This window comes from Protopterus annectens, chromosome 1.part1 (assembly GCF_019279795.1).
Source record: "Protopterus annectens isolate FY-2018-M chromosome 1.part1, PAN1.0, whole genome shotgun sequence".
Taxonomy (NCBI): Eukaryota; Metazoa; Chordata; order Ceratodontiformes; family Protopteridae; genus Protopterus; species Protopterus annectens.
This window is the reverse complement of record NC_056726.1, coordinates 966,528,823-966,556,438: the sequence shown is the minus strand read 5'-3', so window position 1 is coordinate 966,556,438 and position 27,616 is coordinate 966,528,823. Positions and strand designations below refer to the sequence as shown.

The 27,616-nt window shown below is 44.0% G+C and overlaps 1 protein-coding gene across 1 annotated transcript in view; it reads right to left on the bottom strand.

Annotated features, from left to right (window-relative positions):
• The window catches only part of NOL10 (nucleolar protein 10), a 1,716,803-nt gene that overhangs the window by 1,464,981 nt on the left and 224,206 nt on the right, over positions 1-27,616 (bottom strand). The window contains exon 5 of the mRNA XM_044079305.1: positions 2,330-2,367. Within this exon, the coding sequence (XP_043935240.1) occupies positions 2,330-2,367 (38 nt within the window). The remainder of the gene's footprint in view (positions 1-2,329; positions 2,368-27,616) is intronic.

Genomic DNA, 27,616 nt, shown 5'->3' with positions numbered 1-27,616 from the left:
CATTCAAATGCAGGGATTCCCATGACTCCAATCCCTGCATCACAAGTGACATTTGAAAATGAACTTAATGATTCTAACTTAACTTGACATAATGTGACTGACTTTTCAACAGTTGTGTCTCTCCCGCTTGCAACAACAAATCATGGAGACATGTTATGCCAAAAATAAAACTGTACCAGTGGAAACCAGCAAATGCAATTACACTAGTTATGAAAGTCTGTTAAACTCTTTACACCTCAAAAAAGCTATGACTGGGTGCATGACATGGGCATGAAAGAGAATTGTTACATTTGTGGTGATTGCGCCTATAAATTTGTCTGGATGTTATTTTGTAGGACATATCACCCCTGCCATTCAACATTTCAAGAACCCACCAGCAGGCAGACTGAAAAATAAACAGGAAATTCACTGGGCAAAACAAGTATTTTCAATCTTTACTCCTGGGATTGGAGTGCAAAGGACATTGCTCAAAATTACCATCTTTGCTCAAATTCTTCAGAAGGTAGCGAACCACATATCACATCATATCAGAATAGCAAATCGAGAAATGACTAAAATTCAAATGCGGGGGGGGGGGCATGTGCCCTCACAGGAAGTCATTGTTGCTCCTACATTAGTGACTATCATGATAAACAAAGTTGGCTAATTTCATGGAGCAAAAATCCAAGTATCTGGACAGTACAGCTAAACAGTGGACACTTTCTGGATGGTTGGGCAGTGCATTTGGCAACTTAGGAACCAGCATATTACAAGATATCATTACAATAATTAGTATTATTTTTTAAATTGTTTTGATATTTTCTGCTCTAAAAACTGTAATTACAAAATGCTTGACCTCACCTGCATATGCAATGCCACTTATAAAAGTAGCTAATAATGAACTTAAGGTAAATAAAAATCAAATCACTGTAGATGATAAATAGGTTTACTATCAATTAACCGGATCGCACAAGAGCAAATAGTGGTTAAGTTGAACCACAACCACGAATATCAAAAGAACGAACGGAAATAAAGTCAAAGTGTGGTGACTGCAAACACCGACTTCGACATTTTTGAAGAGTCACCACACTTCCGGGAACAACTTTACTGTGCGTTGCACAGTAAATAACATATTTTCTGGGGGGGCAAGCCCTCCTGCACCCCCACACCCCCTGCTACTTTAATAATACAAACTCTGGGACTGCACTATAGTGAGGGAAAGGGTACATTTCCCGATCCCCACTATAGTGCGATCTGTACCACTGTACTGCATTCGCTACTGTAAAGTTCAACATTGTGGTATTCGTGTTTACATAGTGCGAATCGACATTTTTACACAAATGAAAATTGTACGTGTCGTGATTGACAAATTGATAGTAAACTGATAAATACTATGATGCTGAAGCATATTTTAACAAGTTAAAAAAATTAAAGTATAATTGTGTGTGTTGTGTGAAACTGTGTCAAAAGGAGAAGAATTACAGAAAAATATTATGTCTCATGTTTATTCTTCACTAAATACATATTAAATTGTAGTTTATTCACAAATTAATCCAAAAAAGTGTTCATGATATGTTTATGTCAAGGAAAAGCTGAAAAACAGATGCATAATTATGCAAGCTATATTTTCATATAAGTAGTAGCCTTATATTTTAAGTGCCTTACAAATGCATTCTCTCTGTTATCAATTATAGTGTACTGACTGATAACTGAAGGCAAAGTAAGTGCTTAAGAAGTTAAAGGATGTTTTATTACGTTACATCACATCATGTCATGCTATGTAAGATTTAAAAAGTTAATGAATTGCTTCAGGTATCCATAAAGAAATCAGATTACATCAAAAATACGCTCTGGCCTTCTCAGCCTGGGGGATGAGTCTTTCCAAGGAAGTCTGTGAGACAGTGTGGACTGGTACTAAATGCTATAAAGTTAAAAGGACAATAAATTTTAAAGCAGGTGGTCTATGTTTTAAAATGTACATTTGTAAAGTGTCCGTGTGAAGCTCCAAGCAAAAATCACGAGTGGCAAAAACATTTTAAAATGTGCTGACTTGTTAAAAGTAATGTAACATCATAGTTCGTCATGCATACAATTGATAAGAAAAGGCGTTTATATAAAGCATTTTTCTTTGTACTTTGAGACTGATCTCAAAATTTTGGCAGGTAGTCTCCCAGTTCCATGGAATAAACAAGTGCTTTGCACATCCTGAAGCACCATTCTTGAGTGAGTCAGAAAGGTAAAACTCTTTGCTATTTAATTTTGCACTTTAACAATGTATACACAGAAACTATAAAATCTACAGAAATTTATAAATGAACAACTTTGCAATAACTTGTTTGAAAAAGCATACCTTTGAGTAATCTTCTGACAAAATGTCAAATGTAACAACTGCAAAACAAACGTACACATTTTACTATGTCAAGCAGGTTTAGAAGAAAAACTAAAATGCAACTTGTTTACTGCAATTACATGTCAAAAAGCAATGGCTCAAAGAAAATGTCTTGTATTCTCTTCTGCAGGAGGCACCTGTAATATTTAGACCATGAGAAAGCACAGTTATGTAAAATACTTAACGTAACAGTAGATTTTTGAGGAAATGTTACGAAAAGTAATCTTAACAGTGTTCCATTTTCCTAGGCAGAATTTCTTTTCAAGCTTCAGTGCTTAGGTTCTCAGGTAGGTCATGGCAAAACTCCTTTACGCAGCGTGTCTTGCACCATATTCTGTTTGGTTTTTGTTGCAAGTTAACACCTGTGCCCTCATAAAACCATTACATATGTGTATTTGTTTAAAACCACAAAATATATTTCAATACATTCTTTTTTTCTTTATTACTACCAATTAGTACATCTACAGTCTAATAAAATACTATCTACATCTGCAGGTGTAAAGAAATATCCTATTTCCTTAACTGTAACAAAACTAAATGACTCAAAGTATGACAGCAGAAAAACTGCAAAAGAACAGTCAAAATGATCTAAAATAATAAGCAAAAGAATACTAGTGCTACGATAAACTGCTACTTGGCAGAAATACACAGACACCTACTCTATGTTGAGTCCGTAATCATTATACTTCACACATTTCTTATGCTCACCAAGCGTCTACTATAATCTCAAGTTTTTCTTTCACTAATTCTTTTAAGCTTTTCTCACCAGACGTCTACAGAAAGAGGGTCTTGCATGACTCACTCGGATCTTCATGGTAATCAAATGGAAAATCAATCAATCAACAAATAAATAAGATAATAGCCACTATGCTACACATAAGTAAATGTATTTAATAAAATAACAAACTTACTAGCAGGTAAGCCTACAAGAAAGACTTCCTACCCTGTTAAAAAATAATAGTAAATACAATGGCTATCTTTTAACTAGAGTTTTTAGAAATAACTAAAACATACAACATTCTGCAAATTCAACAAAGGGGAATCATAGAAAAGGAGCTTTACTACTACAACTAACTCTCTTTTAGGATTTACCATTATAGTATACACAAAAATACTGGAACATAGATTTGATATAAATATTTTCCACCATTATGGTAGTGCTTTACACTACACCAACATCGTCAAGAAAGGTTACTGTAACAGAAAATCAGAACAATGGGATATATTCCTTAGCAGCAACTTATTTCCCCTGGAAGACGGAAGACAAGAAAAGTCTTCCAAGTCAGCAGTAATACAAGACCTGTAAAATACAGACTACTGATGAATTTAACATGCTCTAAAAGACCACAGAAATGGGAGGTCAGAATTCATAACAGATTATCTATAAATGCAGAATGCTTACTGAGGTGTAACAAAAAAGGCTTTAACAAATAAACCACTAACAATACACATATGGGATGCTCAGCCTTAAGAGCATATGGTAAATGAACACCATTAACTCTGGCTATGGGGGTCTATATCACTACATTGAACTGTCACTTCAACAAATGGTATTTCATTGGAAATGCTGTTCACCAAATTCCCCTCATGTGGGGGGCTGCACCTCTCACACCCCCTGCGAATTATATATACAAACTCAGAGACCGCAGAACAGTCAGGAAAGGACAAATTTCCTGATTTTCACTGTACCAATGATCTCAGTGTGAACAGTTCGACGAATGTCATGTTCGATGCAAGTGCACTGAAAATGATGTTTGCTGATCTGATTTTTGGCTGAACTGATAGGAACCCCTGGCTATAACCAATATCAAACACACACCACTAGGCTTCACTCTGCAAAACTGAAGAGTAGAGTTATTAGCTCCCTAGGAATTCACTCATTTAACTTTCACTCCAGTACCTGTAACTTGCCTACAAAGTATTCAGAGTTCATTAATACAGAGTGTCTCTAAGAAAGGATAATAATCATAAAAATAATAAAAATTTCAGTGCCACTCCCCTTTTGGCTTTTATGATAATACACTACAACAAATAAGATTAATATGGTACTCCAAGGAGACACCTACTGCATAAATCACCCATATTATTCATTTAAGGTAGAGACAGCAAAGCAGTCTCTCTCTCTCCTTTCAAAACGCAGACATCAACAATTTAAAGTTCACCAGTTTTCTGAAACTGCCTTAACATGCATCAGTAAGTAGCCAGCTACAAAGTTTTTGAGATTAAGTAATTACATATTCTTTACTTTAAGAAATTAAGCAATATAGTTTATACACTAAATATATAAACAAATATACTCATCCATGTAGCATGGCTTTGCATGAAAACACATGCAAGATATACTAGTAAGGTTAGACTTTATAGTTCGTCTTTTTTTTAACACCTTTATTGAATTATCACTTGTGACACAGGCAAACTTACATTTATGTAAAAGTAATCAAACCATAGCAACAAGTTCATAGTTACAATCATTATATATCAGATATAATTTATATATCATAGAATCTAAGCAATATTACATAAATTATTCAGTTCCTGTTTTCTCTTAAACCTCATTCCTTCTCCAAAACATTTCTGTGCGTATTGTTTTCACAGTTTCCATTCTTTTCTATGCAATTTACTCTTTTCTAAAGATCCCACTTCCATTTCTTTTATCTCTGTTGCAATATTTACTACTTCAAGTATAGCTGGTTTAAATTTTGATTTCCATTTTCTAGTAATTGCTTTTTTGGCAGCCACCAGAATTAAACTTAATAAGGCCTTACTATGTCTATACAGTTTAGATCTATACTGCAGCTAAATCATTTTCTTAGTTAAACTCATTTGCTAAGCAAGCCCATTATTCCTGACAAAGTACTCATGTAAGGAATTTTCAAAGTCCGCCACCTCATTACATATGTTCCTGTTTACCTCTTTCTTCCAAATCACAACTCCAACATTTGCCATCTACGTGAGGAAACGTTCTTTGGAGTATGCTTAGTTTATAAAAGTATGTAAACACTTCCAAACAAAAATCCTAATCTTCCAGACATTGCTGCATATTAGGGACCAATGTATATTTTTCTTCCACTGTTTCTTTGTGAATTGCATTTCTACTCTCTCTTCCTGATCTTTTCTGACCTCTTCTGATCGAGTCCTATAGTTATTGTGCAAGATTTTATATGCCCTACTAATTATCCCCTTTTTAACATATGCTTTTGTTCTGGATTCAATTAAAAACTCAGCAGGCCTTGCATTTAGGATTCCCCCATCCCTTTCTCTTGGTCTATACTCTGGTATCAGTCCCGACAGGGAAGGCAATCACTAGTCTGCAATCCAAATGTCTTCTTGGCCCCTTCCCATTCTATTACTTTTCCCTCTCTAATTACTTGCTCCTAATACCTTGGTTCCCTTTGCTAGTTTACTCTAGTAAATTCCAGCCTCCTCTTGCCTACTCTCTCTGTACCCCGAATTGCAATCATCCCTATTGGCAGAATCTTTCACCATCCCCATGCTGGCTTACATCTTACAATACACTACTTTATGAATAAAATATTCTGTATGATTATTGTTATTCTCCTTAAGGATCTTTATCCGAAATCCTAGTCTCTCCTTGCTTCTTGAGCCCCCCTCCATTTCATCAACATCCCTTTCCACTTTGAATTATAGCTTTCTGCTTGCACTATGTACAGGAGCCTTAAATGTGTAGCTCTGCAATATCCCTTCAAATCAGGTAAGCTCAAACATGTTCTTTTGGAAGGATCAGCTTATCCCACTTGACTCCTGCACCTTCCCCTCACAGATAAAATCCCTCAACTCTTTATTAATTGTTATCCACAACTTCTCTAGTTGATAAAAATATGCCTGAACTGCGTATAAAACTGAAGGGACTAAAAACATTTTCACTGCTTGTAGCTTGCTATCCATATCCGCAAAACACAGCTTATCTTTTGTTTAGTCTCTTCCCACATATCCTTAGCTGCCATAACAGAATCCTTTTTAATTCATGCTCGTAAGTACTTCATTATATCATATTCCTATAAGTATGGGCATTGGTGAATCAATTTGTGTGTGGGTACATAGTTTACAGCTACTGCTTCTATTTTCATTAATTTTGTATCCCAAAAGACATGAACTGTCTCAGAATGTTCCACAGCACTGACATGTACTTTTCTGGTTTTATCAGGTACAAAATTATATCTGCAAATAAAGCCAACTTTTCTTGACTGTCATACCAATTGTATCCTTCTATAATTTCTGAGTCACATATTTTCTTTGCCAATAGTTCTAAATATAATGCAAATAACAAAGGGGAAAGAGGACACCCTGCCTGATTTCTTTACTCAAACAGAATGCAACAGAAAAGACCCCCCCCCCCCACCCTACACACTAATTTTTGCCTCCGATCCTTCATATATCCTCCTAATCAACCTTATATTTAAGGCTTCCATTCTCCTACTCAAAGTCACATCTTACTCTGACAAATGTTTCTCTGCATCAAGACTCACCAACAACTGTGGTACTTGCTTACATCATTGTTCTAGTAATGTTATCAAATGTCTGCCTCCCTTCCACAAAGCCACATTAATCTATATCTATCAATGTTGGCATCACCTTTGCAATTCTTTGAGCAGTTACAAACATAAACAGTGTATACTCACAATTTAGAATCAAAATGGGCCTATGTGAAGCTGGATCTGATGGGTCTTTATCATCCTTAGGTCAAGGAGCCTCAATCCTCATCACTAGCATCAGTGGGGGACGTACATTGGGAGGATGACAAGTACACACACAGTAAAGTGCAATTTCCCTTAAGAGCACACAGAGACCACAGTCAGTCTGGGGCTGGTTTCTCCTGATCCCCAGTAAGACTCCCCACTGGCACAGCTATAGAGTTTGAGATCTCAGCTGAGTAGCCAAGCCAAGCCTCCAGCACCCTCTTTGTCCAACCAGTGACTCACACACACACACACACACACACACACACACACACACACATGGGAAAGGCTGCCACAGGTTTACTAGCTATGCCTCCTTTTGCCCAGACTATAAGGTAGTTATTAAAGCCACCAGACAACTCTTTATCAGCTACTTTAAGGTCCTTAACAAAGGGTGTCCAATCTTGCTGTGTAATGTTACTATTGATCCAAATGGTACCTTGACCAAGAGCAAGGCTATTAGGAGTGGCCCACAGTGTAACCGAATAAATATGCCAGTACTCTCAGTACTTAAATATGTCTCACAAATATCAGCCACAATGAAAGGTTTAAATATATTTAATAATAAATAATAAAATAACAAGAAAATACTCAACATATAATCACGCTTACATCAGAGTTGAAAATCACTGGAAATATTTAAAGCAACACTGCATGACAGTCTCAAATAAATAAAGAAAACATCTAAACTATACTGCACTATATTCTTGACTGCATCTAAGAGAAATTACTGTAACCTAGTAAAAACCTGTGGATTCCTGGGTCACCTCTCTGTAAGCAAACAACAGATGGGGCAAATATTTGTCCCACTCCCTCTTAAACTGGTCTGCAAATGCCCATAGCATGGTCTTGGGTGTAGAGTTTAACCACTCAATAAGACCATTAGTCTGAGGATGATGGGGGAGGTCTTTAAGTGCTTCACACCACAGTGCTTCCACAGACAAGCCAGCAGGTCTGACATGAAATTGGCACCTCTGTCAGTCAGTATTTCTTTTGGGAAACCAACCCTGCTGAAAATCTCTAACAAAGCATTTGCCACCTTTTCTGCCTGAATGGAGAACATTGCCACCGCCTCAGAGTATTTGGTAGCATAATCTACTACCACTAGGATATACTTTTTCCTTGTGGAACTTGGGGTACTCAAAGGCCCCACAAAACCCATAGCTACCTTCTGAAATGGCTCCTCAACCACAGGCAAAGGCATCAAAGGAGCTTTCACCTCATCTGCTGCCTTGCCGACTTTTTGGCACTGCTCACAGGTTCTGCAGTACCCTGTTACATCTCTGGAAATCCCAGGCCAATAAAAGCTCTGCATAATGCCTCTCTTGGTACGTTTTATGCCTATATGACCTGCAAAGGGAATACCATGGGCTATGACTAGAAGTGCCAGACAGTAGACTCTGGGCACTACCAAATGCTGTATTCTCTCACCCTCTAGCCTTCCATCAGGTGTCCACTCTCTACACAGTAACCCTTTGTCCCAGTATACAGATTCCACCTTCCCTTGAAAATCAGCTGCCTGATTAGATACCCCTCTCAGGCCTTGTAAAGTAGGGTCTGAGAGCTGAGCCTATCTCAACTCTGTCTTTGTAACCCTTCCCAGCTCCCCTTCTACAGGAAGTCTGGTTTACTCTGACAGCAGTGCCTGTCAGCCTGGGTACTACTACTACTCATCTCTGCCCTTGCAGTCATTCTGTCCAAGGGAACAACAGTACTCACAAGCAGCTGTGGCTCACCCTCAGTCTCACGGCTACAGGGTAGTTCCCTCTCTAAAGTAACCACCACACCAGTCCTGGCTTCAAGTCTGCAGTCTATATGGGTCCCCCCAGGCTACCAGACCCACAGTTTGGTCTCCAAGCCTGACTGAGTGTAACTGCATGCACACAAGGTACCACATTATCAGAATCATGCCCTTTCAGGACATCTGCAGGGATATCCTCAAACACACCTACTTGCTTGCTTCCTTTTCCACCTTCCCAGTCAAGGTGAACCCTAGCCAAAGGTATCTGGAATGGGATCTTTCCTAAAGCTCTGAATGGAGTAGACTGCCCTTGCAAGTTGTGCTCCTCTTTAACCACTGCAGGTTTCACAATGGTTAGGTTAGAGGCTGTCTCTCTCTCAGCAGTAGCCTCTTTCCCATCTACTAAGATAGGATATCTCTTGTGGTAGTTTGGTACCCTTGTTGTCTCTAGACACCTTACTACTGGCTGTCATTCCCACTTACTGGCTATCCTACCTTGTGCTCCCCACCTTGCCTCCATGGGCATCCATATTTAAAACATTTAATCCTTAGTCCTGGCCATGTACCTGAACTATTGGCTTCCCGTGCTACTGGTGGACTCTGCTGGGGCGATTTAGGCTGTCCACCATGAGTTCCCTTAGACCCATCAGCAGCACTGGCTATCCCTCTCCTGTGCAGTGATGCCCTCCTTGCTAGGTATAGGTCTCCCTTTTTCCCCAACTCATCTGCTGTATTGCATTGCCTATCAGCTAACCAGATTATCATGCCCTCAAGCAAAGTGCTAAGGGCTTGTTCCCACACCAAAAGGTCTGCCAGCCCTTCAAAAGTGGTGACCTGACAACTACTCACCCATCTATGAAAATAAATGCTTAACTTAACAATATATTCAAACACACTTTCCTCTGCCTTGGGTCTAAGCTCACAAAACGTTTTCCTATAAGCTTCAGGTGTTAACTTAAAGCACTCTAACAGACAATTTTTAACAATATTATAATTTACACAATCAGTACCAGACAATTTAGAAACAGCGGTTACAGCTTTGCCATGGAGTAAGGGGGTCAGGAACCATACCCAAAGCCCGTGGTCAACATTATACTGTTTACATACCCTTTCAAACATATGAATACAACTGTCAAAATTATCACCTTCTGTAAACTGTGGAAGAAATCTACTGACCTTTGATGCTTCTGAGGTTTGGTTACTCCCTTCCCTATTACCTCCATGACCTGGTGAAGAGTCAGTATCTCCTTTTCATGTTGCCACTGCCTCTCCTTCTCTTCAGCTTCCACACATCTCAGTCTCTCTGCTGCTTATAATTCCATTTGTTTCTCCTGCCCCAGTCTCTATGCTGATTCAAGTTCCAAACGTTTGGCCTCCAGTTTAATTCTCTAACTTCATATGGATTTTTAAGTCCACTGTGGAAAGGTTGAACTGTCCATTTTCTGAGAGTGTTACATTCCCAAGGCCAGTCTGATTGTCCTCCTGGTTGCTGGTCTCCGATGCAAATGTGACCAAGGCTGCAATCATTTCTACTATAGTCAAGTCGATATGCACCAGTCCTTTGGCTTGGCACATCTCAGACAGCTGGCTCCTTGTCAGCTTGCCGTACTCCTCTGCTGACATCCTTGCCTGCTCTCCCTGACTAACTAAGCTAACACAAAAAAAATTGTGATATGAAACTCTGAATGTTCATTGTGTGGCTGATTCAGAGTACAAATACCTTCTTCAGTGGCCACTGTTTATAGGCTACAGGAATTTAATACCCACACCACTGAATCGTAACATGTGGAAATCCCACCACTGGCCACCAATATATGTGATGCCCCAACAGTGACCCAGCAATCAAGGAGCCTTAGTCCTTTCCACTAGCACCAGTGGGGGATGTACATTGGGAGGATGACAAGTATGCACATAGTAAAGTGCATTTCTCTTAACTCATTCACTTCAATGGAGCTCAGAAAGTTTGTACTGAAATTCCAGTGGGTGCAACCTAAGCCTTTTGACAGAATCAAATTATGTCCTCACATTTCAAACAAATGTTCATATCTCTGTAACCATAGAAATTATGAAAGTAGTATAAATGACAAACTCTTCAGCACAACTATTTCAACAGTGGTTTAGGTTCTAGGTCTTAAACTGAATTTTATAAGTCACAGTAAACACAGTAACTATTACATTTGTAATATTTTGTAAACAACTTACAATATCTCAACAACTCAAGTTACATACATACTGTCAGCAGCATTTTATTTACCTACCTGAGAGCAGTCATATGAGGCTAAGGAGTCTGTGTTACTTGGTTGTTGAGATATTTAGAAAAATGTGAAAATTATATCTATACAAATTACTATCGTAAAAATAACACTTAATATATGCTTACCAGCACTAGACAGAGGTCAAATATTAATGCAGTTGAGTTTGCCATTGTGTAAGTTTAAGACAAAATTGTTTAAAACCTAGTACACAGCATGGTTTTAGAATTATTGATGCAAATATGAACAAAAAATATTTGATGCCTAGAGGTATCGGTAGGAGTTAACTGCAGATACACCTTCACACAAGCTAACAGCCTTAGTTCTTTGAGCCACAGAAGCTGGAGGCATCACTCGGATGCAATGAGTCAAGTTCCTCTAAAGCCTTGCCCTTATCCTGAAGGGACTTAAACATAGCAGCAGCAGCTTCACGTGTTTATTATTTAGAGGGCATCCATCAACTTAGCCTTAATATCAGGCAAGGGTTGAAGCTGAAGTCAAGAATACCTCCTCATCACTGACCCAAAAGCAGCAGCCTTAGAGGAAGCATCTGTTGCATCATAACTACATTTGATGGCATGACGAGCCACCTGGTAGGAAGTCCCTAACAGGGAAACAGCAGAAGTTTTACCTTCATAGTCTGGAAGATGACAAATAATTTGACAAGAATGGCAGAGAATATCCAACAAATACCTGGACATATGGGTCTGATAATTAACAGCCCTAAAAGCCAAAGTAGCAGAGGTGCAAACCTTCTTGCCTAACATACCTCTCAATTGTACAGATTTCTGCAGAATGCCCAGATATTTGCTCATATTTTTGGTCCATTTTTCAGAAAACTGTGATCTTCTGGCAAACTACTGCCAAGCCATTGAAAATTAAAGTCAGAAAATAATGAAAGACATTTGAGTTTCAGACTTCATACTCTTCAGAAAATTCACATGATTTCAAAACCTGCTATGCTAACAACTTTCTATGCTTGTAAGAGCAAGATTTACAAATTGTCCCAATTTTGGGGCCTTTGTCTTCCCATTACTTATGTCTTTGTCCAGATTTCTTGCTCTAAGATCTTGAGATATATGCTGCCTGGACTTTCCATGGTCCTGCTATCTTTACCAGGGGGCAGTAACTCGGGAGAAGGAAGCAATTGATATGTCTTGTCAGAAGCTACAGACACTACCGAGGGGTCATCAGAAGGACACTTGTACAAAACTTTTAGTTATGTACTTACCATAACTTTAGATGTATGGGATCCATCTCACCTACATTCTGTACATATGGGTTCGGAGCCGATCCTCGGCTCCGACTCGGCACGCTATACTATAGAACGAAGTCTCTTATTGGCTGAGCCTCCTCATATCCCAGGATGCCCTACTACTGCTTCCCCAGATCTTGTTTGTCCGCACACATGAACACACACATAGACTGTTGTTATAAGATTGCCAGGTGTTTCAAGAGAGGAAAAAACAGTTGTATTCGGACCGTTCGGTCTCTTCTGGCCTCCAAGGCAGGGGGAAGGAGGGTGGGTTATTAGGAATGTAGGCGAGATGGATCCCATACATCTAAAGTTATGGTAAGTACATAACTAAAAGATGTAATATGATCCTATCTCGCCTACATTCTGTACATATGGGACAGCGTCCCTAGCACCTAAATCCTGGGTGGCTCACTGGAAAACGGTCCGGAGAACCGTGGAACCGAAGGAAGCTCGGCCCCTGGATGCCACATCCAATTTGTAGTGAGAAATAAAGGTATGTAGAGAAGACCACATAGCAGCTGCACAGATGTCATTAATAGAGAGCTTGGAATGAAAAGCTGCCGAAGTGGACATAGCCCTGGTAGAATGAACTTTCACAGGAATTGTAAGCTCTTTATTTGAAATGTGATAAATATGACTGATACAGTCTCTGATCCACTTGGCAATAGTGACTTTCGTGACGGGTTTGCCCAATTTATTGTCTGAAAAAGACACGAAAAGTTGATCTGATTTTCGTGCTTGTTGTGTCCTATCCAAATAGAAACGTAACTGTCTGTGCACATCTAAGGTGTGAAATGTATACTCAGCTCTGTCTGTATACTTAGGGAAAAAAACTGGTAATTCCAGAGATTGTTGCAAGCAAAATTTAGAACAAACCTTTGGTATAAAGGATGGGTTTGGCCTTAGAGAAACTCTATCCTTGTGAAAAATCAGGTATGGTGGATTGATGCATAAGGCTTGAAGTTCTGAAACTCGCCTGGCTGATGTGATAGCAACTAGAAGGGCAGTCTTCCAAGAAAGAAATTTCAAGTCACAGGTTGCTGCCGGCTCAAAGGGGGGTGCGGTTAATGCGCCTAACACTACGTTAAGGTCCCACGATGGTGCAGGATGCGATATAGGTGGCCTAAGAAGCCAAGCTCCTTTAATAAAGGCTTTGCACAACTTATTGCTCATTAAAGGTGGTTCTACGTTCTCATGAAAATTGGAAATAGCCGCCAATTGAACTTTGATGGTGGACACCGAACAACCCTGGTTGAACAGGGAGGTTAAAAACTTCAGAACCTCTGACACAGAAGCTGTCATAGGGTCTAATTCTCGGAGTTGAGCCCAAATAGCAAACCTCTTCCATTTACTGCTATACATCTTTTTTGTAGAGGACTTGTGGGCCGAGGACAAAATATGCATAACCTCAGGGTCGAAAGAATGGCTCCTAACTATGGTCGGAAGAGGAGTAGCCAAGCTGTTAGCTTCAATGAATGGAGGGACTGATGGAGCTGTCCTGACTGATGAATCAGAAGGTCCGGAACTTGGTCCAGGAACCAGGGACCGTCCAATGCATACTAGCGAAGAAAGGGGAACCATACTTGACGAGGCCAGTATGGGGCGATTAGAATAATTTTGCTTCCCAAGCGAATCGCCTTCTGAACCACCTTGGGGATAAGGGGAACCGGAGGAAAGGCGTATAGCAGACCGGGGCCAAGCTTGGACTAGAGCATCCTTGGGGTCTCCCCGAGCTGGAATGAGAGAGAAGAACTGCTGGCATTTTGCATTGAGGGGAGTTGCATAAAGATCGCAACATGGGATTCCCCATCTCGTGAAAATCTGTGTTACCGCTTTGTGATTCAAGGACCATTCGTGTGGGGAGAGAATAGTCCTGCTCAGTCTGTCGGCTATCACATTGGATGTCCCCGGAATGTGTGTTGCCAATAGAAAGCGTTTGGTAGCAATCGCCCAATCCCATACCTTCATGGCCTCTCTGCAAAGGGGGTAAGATCTGGTCCCTCCTTGCTTGTTCAAGTACCAGACTACTGACATGTTGTCGGACTGAATGGCAATCGTCCCCTGGGGAAGGTGGTCGTGTAGTGCTTGCAACGTTAGAAGCACCGCCCTCATTTCCAGGATATTGATGTGGAGAAGATTCTCGTCGAGTGCCACGTGCCTTGGACCCGACCTTGTCCAGATAATGTCCCCCCCACCCTGTCTGGGAGGCGTCCGTAGTCAACGTGGCTGAGGGGGATGGGGGAACTAAGGGTCGCCCCTGATCCAGGTTGGAGGAATGAAGCCACCAACGAAGATCCTGCTTGCACGTCTCTGTTACCAAAATGTGGTGACTGAGGGGGAGGTCTTGATAAGACCACTGGGCTAAGAGGAGCCACTGGAGTATCCTCATATGTAACCTTGCAAAAGGAACGAGAAGAATGGTGGCTGACATGGAACCCAACAGCTGCAGGACCATTCTCGCTGTAGCTCGACGTCTGAGGAGTAACGCCCGCACCTTGAGACTGCAATGTTGCTATCCTTTCCACAGGAAGATAGACTCGCATCTGCCTTGAGTCTATTTCTGCACCAATAAACAGAATACGCTGTGATGGCCACAATACGGATTTTGTCCAATTGAAGGCGATTCCTAAGGAGCTGCCTAGGGAGATAGTGGCAGCTAGAGTTCTTAAGAGTAGATGCCTTGAGGTGGCAGTTAGGAGCCAGTCGTCTAGGTATGGAAACACCTGGAATCCTAGACTTCTCAGGTGAGCAGTCACCACTGCCAAACATTTGGTGAACACCCTGGGGGCTGTGGTGAGACCAAATGGCAATGCACGGAACTGGAAATGACTGTCCCCTAGGCTGAAGCGCAAGTGTCTCCTCGACGCCTGATTTACCAGAATGTGATAATAGGCGTCCTTGAGATCTATGGAGCACATCCAAACACCCTTCTCCAGAAGCGGAGAATGGTTTGCAAGGTGACCATCCGGAATTTGGACTTTTTCACTGATCGGTTTAATTTGCTGAGATCCAAAATGGGCCTCAAGTCCCCGGTCTTTTTTGGTACCAAAAAGAATCTCGAGTAAGTCCCTGATCCGGTCTGATCTGCGGGGACAGGTTGGATGACGCCTTTTGAAGCAGCTTTGAAATTTCGATGGCTGCCATATCCCATTGACTGGGTGGCGGGTCCGGGATTCTTTGGGACGGTGAGGGGGTTGAGAGAAGGGAATGGTGTAACCTCCGGCGATGATTCGGAGCACCCATTGGTCCTGGGTGATACTTTCCCAGGCCTTTAGGTGCCTCGAAAAACGACCCCGACTGGCTCGGGCTGCACAGTCGGGCACTCCTTGAGGGATGCTGGAAGGAGGAGGAGCCACGAAAGGACTCGTGGTCTCCTGTGTTGCGGGGGCCTCCGCCGCCTCTGGGACGGCGTCTCCCTGAAAAATTTCCCCTTCCTCTGCCTCTAGAAGGGGAATCGCTCTGCTGCGATGAGTAAGACTTTTGAGACTTACGGAACCACATTTTCCCTCCTCTTCGAGCCTTGGGATAAGGCCTGAAGGGAGTGGAAAACCGGGCCCCTACGGCAGTTAAAGTCTTGCCCTCCTGCTCGCAGCGAGTCAAAGTGTCCTTTACCTTGGGACCAAAAAGGGAGGACCTATCAAAGGAGGTGTCGGCAAAGGAAGACTTAAAGGCCTCCGCAAAATGACACGGGCGTAGCCAGGCTTGTCTCCGTTGAGCAACACCTGTGCCCGCCACTCTGCTCGCTCCCTCGGCTGCATACGAAATGAGCCTCATGGACGAGTTGGATAGGGAGGACAGGGTAGCCAACTGGGAGTTAACCGTCTGGGCCAACTGCTCAGGTAGGTTACCAGAGAGGGTATCTGAAAGCTCCTTGACCAGATCCCTCTGCAGTCTCGTAAAATGAGTCAGGTAATTCAGGGACCTTAATGTAAAGGTTGCTGAAGCAAGGGTGCGCTTCCCATACCGATCCATGCTCCTAGACTCCTTATTAGGAGGATGGACGGATGTTGAAGCCTCTGCCACATCTTGTTGGGTAGCAGATGCCACAACCAAGGCATCTACAGCCACACCTTTGGTAAGAAAGTCCTTATCCGGGGGTGCTGAAAGGAATTTATTGGGGCGAGCTGGCACCAGTTCAACAGAATCCGGATGTTCCCACGCCCTTCGAGAGATCAAATCCAGGAGCTCATCGAAAGGCGGAGACACCCAGGAGGCGGAGGGCTGAGCCCCGAAGGCCTTGAGGAACACTGACTCCTCAGCAGAAGGGGGTTTGGACTGCCAGTTGCCTCGTTGCTTAAGGATTTCCAAGATGTCCGCAAGGATACATCATCCGAGGACGACTTGGGGGACCCTTCCGCATCATCGAGGTCAGTATCCGAGGTGAGAGACTCATCAGGGGAGTCGACGTGCTTCCTCTTGCACTGTTTCTTCCTCGGAGGTTCCTCCGAAGACGCTTCGGAGGGACCTCCGGAAGAAGGAACTGACGGGGGTAACCTCAGGCCCCATGGCTCCGCTGTCATGAGACAGGGGGACTGCAAAGGAACTAGTCTCCGTGCCAAGGGAAGGTGGCGGTGAGAAGGTAGAAGTGGCCAGAGAGGATTTGGCCAAGGCACTCCTCATGGCCGTGAAGGCGGGACCCCCAGAGTCCTGGGAAGGTTCAACCCCCAAGGCCACAACAGCAGACGGAACTCCCGCCGCCGACGCACCGAGAGGGAGGCTAGGAACTGAAAGAATCGGTCCCGAAGCGTCACCCCCGGGGCCGACAGAGGAGGTCCGTGTACCAAACACCGACCCGAAGGGCAGAGTTGGAGTTAGGGTCGGAGCCGACCCTACAACTTCCACCGGCTCCACCAACACCGACTCCAACGGTGCCGAAGCTGTTGGAGGAGGAACTAAGATGGCAGGGTGGGAAATCGGCTCCGGAGCCGACTGGGCCAGAGCTGAGACCAACTTTTGAAAGACCGGAGACTGAAAAAGCCTCTGAAGCACCCTGTCTACATCCGAATCGGACATCCTCAACGACCGAGAAGAGACCGACCGGGTCCGAGTTGACTTCTCCGCCGGCTCCGAAAGACTGGGGGACCGGCTCCGAATGGATTCGAGAAGTATCGGCGCCGAGGGAGGTTCCACCACTACTGCAATTTCCCTCCGAGCTGATGTGAACTTCGGCACCGAAGGGGAAGAGTCTGAGCGGGCAACCTTCATCGGCTCCGAAGGCAGTGGAGCCGATGAAGGTGACTCGCCTCTCGACGCCCGAGCTCTCGGCTCCAAAGTCAGAGGAGTCGAGGCTGGAGACATCGAGGCAGACCGTTCCGCCCTCGGCTCCAAAGTCCGTGGACGGAGAAGCCTGCCTAGACTTTTTTGCTGTCGGATCAGACGGGCTGGTCGGAGCCGAAGATTTTTTCTTCCTTGACGGGGAAGAAGAAGAAGATAGGGCTTCCTCAAAAGAAGGGGTAATAAGCCCTTTCAAAATCAACTTATTTTTCCTCTCTTGGAGCACGCGAGAGGAAAAAGCGTGGCAAACGCTACAGGATTCCTGTAAGTGCTGTAGAAGCGGCAAACGAGATCTGGGGAAGCAGTAGTGGGGCATCCTCTGATATGAGGAGGCTCAGCCAATAAGAGACTTCATTCTATAGTATAGCGTGCCGAGTCGGAGCCGAGGATCGGCTCCGAACCCATATGTACAGAATGTAGGCGAGATAGGATCACATTACATCTTTACAGTCCTCGAGCACCTTATAGAATCTATCAGGTTTCCTGCGAGTTGACAGTCTGAAGCCTTAGAACATTAGAAAATGCATCCAACAAGGCAGCCAAAACAGGAGGAACAGCAGAAGGTTTAGGAGATTCCATCTGCGGCAACTCACAGTATCTTTTAAGTATCTCAGAAACCTGAACACAATCCTATTTAAAGAACTTCATCATCCTGGAGAGCATGTTTCCAAAAGAAATTTTATCAAAGGGAGTATCAAGACTGGTAGATTCCTCTTCTTCTGATCCATAGCCCAAAGGAGGGGTAATCTGAGAAGAATAACCAAGGGATCCCTCATCCAAATCCAGATCATCCTCACAGGAATATTGTTCCCTAGGTCTTTTTTGTGAAGTAGAGGACCAAGGGGAGCTGGAACAAAAACTCCCTGAAGAGATTTCAATGTCAGTAAAGCACTAAACAAACCCTGAATGAAGGGCTGCCATTCACTTTGCAGATTCTTAGGAGCAGGAGCGATATGTTTAGTCTTTTATGTTTTCTTCAATGGGACATTTGCCTTACAAAAAATTGGAAGGTTCTGACACAGGACGGCATTCAATGATGGTAGAAGGGATTTCTTCTGTGACTAAAATTTGAGGAACACCCCTAGGCCCCTTGGAGCAAATCCGCCGTGGACCATCCAAAATGAACACCTGCAATGTCTCCTAGGATGTGCTAAAAGTCAGATTCCCTGCTGGCCTCCACCCTGGTCATGGCAGAGGAATCCAATGACAAAGCCAGGGGAACCGCCGGGTATTCACTTGCCTCGGGAGAGACATCCACTGGAGGCTGAACAGCAGAAGATTCCGGCGGAGGCTTGTTGGTTGCCTTTTTTACTGATGGCTGTCCCTCGCAAGAAGTTTAAGATGCTGATTTTCAAGATAAATTGTCAAAGAAGAAGTCTACTACAAAAGGTTTTAGATACAAAGGTCTGACACCTAGGCAAACAATGGTTGTGGCGATCTTTATAGGGAATCTGTCTCCCACAATGGCATTTACCCTTCTTGGATGACATGAAACCCCACAAGCAACAATAAAAAAAGATAAGTAAAAAATAACTCCAGCGGGGCATTTATCTGCAACGGCTTGGTGAACCACCAACAGAAAGTACAGTTGTGTACACTTACCATAAATGTAGATGTTCAAGTGTATTCACTGTTGCAGTCATCACATTTGGGTTATCTACTTGCAGTAGCCCTCAGTCGGCCTGATTATCAAAGTCTTGGGTCCTGCTTCGGTTGCTGTCTCATCTTCCGTGACGTCAGGTAGTCAGGGGTATAAAGCATGCAGCCAACGCCATTACATCAGTTTTTCTTGCCCCAGATGTCAGGTGCCCCCATAATGGGAAGTAACTAAATATATATAAAGGTTATACCTCCAACAAAAAAGCAAATACACCAAAAAGCTTTTAAGCACAGTAAAGGAGAGAAGAGGTATAGCCAAAAGAAGTCAGGGGGCTGGAGGGAGGGTAACCAGGACTGCAACAGTGAATACACTCGAGCATCTACATTTATGGTAAGTGTACACAACTGTACTATGTTCACCATGTTTCACTGTTGCAGTCATCACATCTGGGTAGATTTCCAAAGCTAAGGATGGGAGAAGGAATTTAGATAGCATTAGGACCAGCTATAAGGCCCTGCAAGCCTGAAAATTGGCAAATGGTAATGCTTGGTGAAATGCTTGGTGAAAGTATGTACAGAACTCCAGGTGGCAGCTTCTAGGATGTCTCTGGTAGGGACACCTCTGAGAAAGGCTGAAGAGGTAGATGCAGCCATGGTTGAACCGGGTCTAATCCCCTGTGGGATAGGTTTTCATGGTGCTTATAGCAGAAATGAATGCAATTGCCTATCCACTTAGAAATGGTTTGCTTTGAAATAGCCTTCCCCTCTGCCCCTGCAGCAAATGCCACCAGCAGTTGTTCAGATTTCCTTTGAGGTTTAGTCCTGTCCAAGTAAAATCTAAGTTGTCTGTGCACATCTAAGGAGTGCAGTACACGTTCCACTTTGTTCTGTGGGTTAGAAAAGAAGGTTGGCAAATGAATGGATTGATTAAGAGCCACACTGGATACCACCTTGGGCATGAAGCAAGGATCGGTCCTGAGAGACACCCTGTCCGCATGAAAGATTATGAAAGGCTCCACTGCCATAAGGGCCTGTAATTCAGATACCCTTCTTGCTGAAGTGATAGCTAAAAGGAAAGCTGTTTTCCAAGAAAGGCATTTTAACTCTGCAGCTGGCTCAAAAGGAGGAAGAGTGAGTTTTTCCAATACAAAGTTAAAGTCCCAGGGTGGAGTTGGGGCTCTCCTGGGTGGTCTTAAGTTTTTGGCCCCTCTACGGAACTGCATGAGCAGTGGATGGGAAAAGAGGGGTGGTTCTGTGTTGTAATGAGCTGAAATGGCTGAGGTGTGAATTTTGATGGAGGAAAAGGAAAGGCCCTTGTGAAGCATCTCAGTTAAGTATTGAAGAATCTGAGGTAAATTGGGCACTGCTGTGGCCATCCCTTGAGTTTGGTTCGAGGCAAAGAATCTTTTCCATTTTTCCACATTTTCTAGTACTAGGCCTCCTTGCCTCCAAAATGATATCCAACACTTGTTTACTGAGGGATGGTAATGGAGAGATTAGGTAATTAGCCAGGCTGTCAGGTTTAGGGTTTGAAGCTGGGGGTGCAGAATCTGGCTCTCCTGCTGTGACAGCAGGGTGGGGCTCTGAGGGGATACCAGTGTTGGCATGGCCAGTTTAGTGCAATCAGTATCATCCTTGGTTTGTTCCGTTTGATCTTTAGTAGTACCTTGGAGAGGACAGGCAGAGGAGGAAAGGCATAAACTGATAGATTTTTCCAGCTGAAGGACAGAGCATCCACTTTCCAAGCTTGTTTGTGGGGAGTCCTTGTGCAGAATTTGTCCAATTGGTAGTTCTGAGGGGAGGCAAACAGGTCTAGATCTGGGCTCCCCCATTTGTTTATCAACATGTTGAATGTCTTTGGTTCCAGTTTCCACTCATGCGGGTCCATGAGATTTCTGCTTAGTTCGTCTTTCAGTGTATTTAGTTTTCCTGGCAGGAATTGAGCCTGGAGATGCACCTGGTAGCTCAAGGCTGTGTTTCACAGAGCCATGGTTAGTCTGCAGAGGAGGTAAGAATGAGTACCCCCCAGCTTGTTTACTTACCACATAACAGTGGTGTTGTCTGTCTTCACTATTAATTGTCCTGAAAGAATGTGGTCCTTGAAGGCTGTCAGAGCATTCTGTACAGCTAACATTTCTTTTTGATTGATATGCAGGTGCATTTGACTTGGGTTCCATTTGCCCTGAATGCACTTCCCTGCCAGGTGAGCCCCACATGCATAGTCTGATGCATCTGTTGTTAGGCTTTGGGTGGCAGGGGGTAGAGTGAATGGTAGACCCTTGTTCTGGTGGCAGGCCTCTGCCCACCAAAGGAATTCTAACCGTACGCAAGGTATGATAGGAATTATTGCCTCTAGATCCTGAGAATGTTGACAGTATAGGCCTTTTAGATACCACTGTAGTTTCCTTATATGCAGTCTTGCATATGGAATTAGTAGAATGCAGGAGGCCATGAACCCCAAGGCTTGCAGTATTTGCCTTGCAGATAGCAGGGTTTTTGTGGCCACTAGTTTGAAGTAAGTTGTCAAATGAATTTGTTTCTCTGGCATGAGGAAAGCCATCTGGGAAGTTGTGTTCAAGCTTGTTCCAAGGGATATAATTTATTGACAGGGTACCAGACGAGATTTCTTTTCATTTATGGTGTAACCCAGACAAGTTAGCACCTTTTGTACAAATGCCAGATGATTCAAAAGTATGTCCTGGCTTTCTGCCTGAATTAGACAATCGTCCAGGTATGGGTATATTTGAACATTTCTTTGCCTGCAAAATGCAATGACTGGAGCTAGACAGTTTGTGAATACCCTAGACCCAGTAGATAAGCCAAAGGGCAGTGCAGAGAACTGATAGTGCATGTAGCCTGCTTTGAAGCATAGGTATCTTCTGCACAATTCCTTGATTGGGATGTGTAGGTAGGCTTCCTTTAAATCCAGTGTTGCCAACCAGGCATCTTTGCCTAGCATAGGAAGCAACTGGTGAAGAGTTAGCATCTTGAATTTTGGAATCACCAAAAAGGTATTTAAGATAGAAAGGTCCAGGATCGGACGCCATGAGTTGTCTTTTCTGGGTACCAGGAAAAGTCTTGAGTAGAAACCTTGTCCCTTTTCCTCTTCTGGTACAGTTTGAATAGCCTTTATGGTTAAGACAGAGAGTGTACTTGCTTTTGAGCCTCTGCCCACTTATTTAGAGGTAGATCTGGCCAACCGTTTGGGGTTGGTAACGTGTGGAAGTGAAATCTGTATCCTCGGGAAACTATATTTAGAACCCATTTGTCCTGTGTAATGAGTTCCCAGTTTTTTGCCTGCAGAGCAATCTTTCCCCCTAAAGGAGCAGTCAGATGAGAACTGCTTGGAAGTTTTAAAGTTAAGTCATTGAGACAGTTTACCATAGGGAGGAGTCTTACTACTCCCTGATTTGGAAGTGGGAGCCCCTCACTGCTTAGTCCTGTGCGTAACCTGGGACTGAAGCCTGGGTGTTCTACTGGTTCTGGGTTTGGACTGAGAAGGCCTGGAAGAGACCGGAAAGGACCGATTCTTAGAGGGCCAATGCCTACTAAATCTTGGAGGCTGTACTTGTAGGAAATCTTTAACAGTTTGCATAGATTTAGCTTTTTCCTCCATCTTTTTAAGAGCGTCTTCTGCTTTGTTGCCAAACAGGCGGTCCTGATTTAAGGGAGCATCCAGCAATTTAGCTTTAACATGATCTAGCAATGATTGTTCCTTAAGCCGAGCATGCCTTCTAAGTACAGACCCAGTGATAGCAGCCCTGCAAGATGCCACTAGTAAATCAAAACCACATTGCAAAGTATATTTTCCAACTTGTTCAGCAGAATGCATTAAATCCTGTAAATTGAGAAGTTATGTACCTACCATAACGTTCCATGTTAGTTGTCTTCTCTCGCCTTCTTTCTTGCTTGATGGGTTCGGAGCCGATCCTCGGCTACGACTCGGCACTTGCTAAGCTCGAGATCACTTTTACCAGCTCGAGGCAGCCCCATATCCCATGATGCAAGGCGGTAAGTACCCAGATCTCGTTTGATGACAATAGGCAATAGCACCTAGCATAAATAACTTCCAAAAGGAAGAAAGAAGGAGAGAAAAAAGCCTGAAGGATGGTAGGAGGACCAGCACTGTATGGTCTTCAGAAGCATACTTCCCTGAAGAAAGAAAGGTCTGTCCAGGCCTGGGGAAGGAGGAGGGTCGCAAGAAAGAAGGCGAGAAGACAACTAACATGGAGCGTTATGGTAGGTACATAACTTCTCAATGTTAAGTTGTCAATCTCGCCTTCATTCTTGCTTGATGGGACCGTCCCTAGCACCTCTATCCTGGGTGGCTCAATGGAACAGACTCTTGAGAACTGTAGAGCCAAAACTGGCTCTGTCCCTGGAGGCCAAATCCAATTTGTAATGGGAAACAAATGTATGAGGAGTGGCCCAAGTGGCTGCTGCACAAATAGTGTCTAATGGAAGTCTAGCTTGAAAAGCTGTGGAAGTGGCTAAGCTTCTGGTTGAATGCGCTTTAGGTTTCGAGCACAGCTGTTTTCCCTGAGCTGATAAATTTCAGAGATGACAGAAGAAAGCCATCTAGACAAGGTCACTTTTGAGACAGGAAGGCCTTTCTTGTTATCAGCATAAGAAACAAAGAGTTGATCGGATTTCCTGAATTGTTTTGTTCTGTCCAAATAATATCTGAGTTGGCGGTGGACATCAAGATAATGTAATTTTGTTCGATCTGTTTGAATAGTTTGGGAAAAATACAGGAAGATCAATAGCCTGATTCAAATTAGTCTTTGAGGCGACCTTAAGCAAAAAGGTCGGATTAGTTCTCAATGATACTCTGTCTTTGTGGAAGACTAAATCGCGCTGGGCGAACAGATAGAGCATGAAGTTCAGCCACCCTCCTAGCCGATGTAATAGCAACCAGGAACAAAGTTTTCCATGAAAGAAATTTCAGGGAACATGAAACAACTGGCTCGAAGGAGGAAGAATCAAGGATGTCAGCACTAAATTTAGGTCCCATTGAGGAGGAGGACTCCTGATTGGAGGTTTCAGGAGAAAAATTCCTTTCAAGAAGGCTCTACAAAGCCTGTGGGACATAATGTTGTGATCTGCGAACCCGACATGAAAGTTCGAGATAGCAGCCAACTGAACTTTGACCGTGGAAGAAGAGGAGCCTGCGTGAAAAATTTCCGCTAAGAAATCCAAAACTGCTTGTACTGGAGCTGTGAAGGGATCAATATTTTGGCCATTTACCCAATAAGAAAAACGTTTCCATTTGCTAGTATAAATCCTCCTAGTAGAGGATTTTAAGGAAGCTACTATGATGTCTCTAACAGGATTAGAGATCATAGGAAGCCTGGCTAAGGAAGGAAGTGGAGCAACCATGCTGTGAGGTTGAGAGAAGGGATAGACCGGTGCAGCTGACCCGATTGGTGCATCAGAAGGTCTGGCACTGGGTCCAGATGCCACGGCTGCACCAAAAGGTGACGATGGAGCAACGGAAACCAAATTTGTCGAGGCCAATAAGGAGCAATGAAAATCATTTTGGCTCTCAAAACGGTGGCTTTCTGGATTACTTGTGGAATCAGAGGAAAAGGAGGAAAGGCATAAAGAAGTCCCTGGGGCCAATCCTGGGTCAGAGCGTCTCTGGGGGGATGGCCTGGCAGTGGGAAGAGGGAGAAGAAGTCTGGGCATTTGCTGTTTTGGGGAGTAGTAAAAAGATCGCAACATGGGCGGCCCCATTCTAGAAAAACCTCCTCCACTATAGATTGTTTGAGAGACCACTCGTGAGGCATGAGAATAGCTCTGCTCAATCTGTCCGCTAAAACGTTGGTTTTCCCAGGGATATGCATTGCTACCAGAAACCGATGAGAGGAGATCGCCCATTGCCAAAGTCTGAGCGCTTCTCGACACAAGGGGTAGGACTTGGTTCCGCCCTGTTTGTTGATATACCATACTACAGACATGTTGTCTGAGTGGACTGCAATTGTCCCCAAGGGAAGAAAGTCGTTGAGGGCTTGTAACGTTAAAAGCACTGCTCTCATCTCTAGGACATTTATGTGCAGGTGGTATTCGAACGGTTGCCACGTCCCATGAACCATCCTGCCCTGATAATGCCCCCCCCACCCGATCAGGGAGGCATCCGTACTGACAGTGGCTACTGGGGCTGGGGGTACAAAGGGTCTGCCTTGGTGAATCTGGGGAGAAGTAATCCACCAAGAAAGATGATTCTTGCAAATCTGTGTCACCAGTATTTGGTGACGCATCGGAAGTTGTTGGTAAGACCACTGAGTGAACAACATCCACTGAAGAAGGCGCATATAGAAGCGGGCCAGGGGAAGAAGGTTAATGGCCGCAGCCATGAGGCCCAACACCTTTAGAACCATTGTGGCTTGTACTTTCTTGCTGGCTAGGATGATTCTCACGTGACTTTGTATATCTGAGATTCTTTGGTCTGTGAGGGTAGCTGACATCCGAACAGTGTTTAAGTTTGCGCCTATGAAAGTAATAGACTGGCAGGGCAATAAGGAAGATTTTCCGTAGTTGATCGAGATGCCCAATTGAGTGCAAAGATTTATTGTGTAATCCCTGGCTTGAAGAAGCTGATGCCTGGTGGTGGCTGAAAGGAGCCAGTCGTCGAGATATGGAAACACCTGGAATCCTTGACGTCTCAGGTGAGCCGTGACCACTGCCATACATTTGGTGAACACTCTGGGGGCTGTAGTGAGACCAAAGGGCAGGGCTCTGAATTGGAAATGACTGGTCCCCAGCCAAAAGCGGAGAAACCTTCTGGAGCGTCTGTGAATTTTTATGTGATAGTACGCATCCTGAAGATCTATTGAGCACATCCAGTTGTCCTTCTGTAAGAAGGGCAGAATTGACTGAAGTGTGACCATTCGAATCTTGTCTTTCTCACAGACTTGTTGAGTCTGCTGAGATCCAATATTGGTCTCCAGTCTCCCGTCTTTTTGGGGACCAAAAGGAACCTTGAGTAGATTCCGGGCTCTGAATGGTCTGTTGTAACTGGCTGAATGGCTCTTTTTTGCAGAAGTTTTAAAACTTCTAACTCTGCAATTTCCCTTAGACCGGGTGGTACATCTGGAAGGGAATTTGAGTGAGAGAAGGGAGTTTCCTCGAAAGGAATTTTGTAACCCTCGGATATGATCGACTGTACCCATCTGTCTTGAGTTAGGGAAAGCCAGGCTTCTGGGTACAGCGATAGTCTTCCCCCGACTGCCTCCAAGGATGGACAGTCGGGCAACATCTCAGGGATGCTGAAAGGGCTTGTCAGAGAGGCTCTCTGCTTCCCTGGTTTTGTGGACCCCCTCTGCCTCTAGAGCGCGTCTGTTATTGTTACCCCCTCTGCCTCTAGGGGTAAACTGACCACGTGAATCCGGCGTGACTCCTTGGGATTTGCGGAACCACATTTTGCCACCCTTCTGTCCTTTAGGGTAAGGTCTAGAAGGGGTGGAAAAACGGACCCCTATGGCAGAAAGAGTCTTGCCGTCCTGCTCACACCTGGACAATGTTTCCTTCACTTGAGGGCCAAACAAAGCTGACCCATCAAAGGGAGAGTTTGTGAAGGACGCCTTAAAGGGATCTGCAAAATTACAGAGCCGCATCCAGGCTTGGCGTCTAAGAGCCACACCTGTACCTGCGGCCCCACTCGCTCCATCTGCTGCATATGATATCAGTCGCATGGAGGAGTTAGCAATAGAATTAAGGGTTCCTAACTGCGAAGCAATTTTTTCTTGAGCCCCTGCAGCTGTGGGATCCTGTACTACTTCACCTAGCTCCTTAAGGATATCCCTTTGGAGTCTGGTGAAGTGACATAAGTAGTTCAGCGAGCATAGCAAAGGTCGCTGAAGAGAACATCCGCTTACCATACCTATCCATGGTCCTAGAGTCCTTATTAGGAGGATGGACAGGTACGGAAGGATCTGCAAGTTCCTTCTTAGTGGCAGCCGCCACCACCATGGCATCAGCAGGGACACCTTTCGTAAGGAATTGCTTGTCCGAAGGGGCAGTAATAAATTTAGAAGGCCTCCTAGGAACTGGCTCTACAGAGTCAGGAGCAGCCCAAGCCTTTCGAGCAATAACCTGCATAAGGGGGTCGAAAGGCGGAGACACCCAGGAGGTGGAGGGCCGAGATCCAAACGCCTCCAGGTATACCGACTCATCCTCAGAGGGATTATTGGAGGGCCAGTTTCCCCTCTGTTTAAGAAGTTCTAGGATGTCTGAGAAGGAGACATCCTCAGAGGGGGATCTTGGGGATCCCTCCGACTCATCTAAGTCGGTATCTGAAGTGATAGACTCGGGAGTCTACGTGTTTCCTCTTACAGGTCCTCTTGGCGGAGGATCCCCTGACTGATCAGGAGAATCCTCGGAAGAGGGGGTTCTTCCCAGTGGGGAAACCTGAGGCGGAGGATCTCT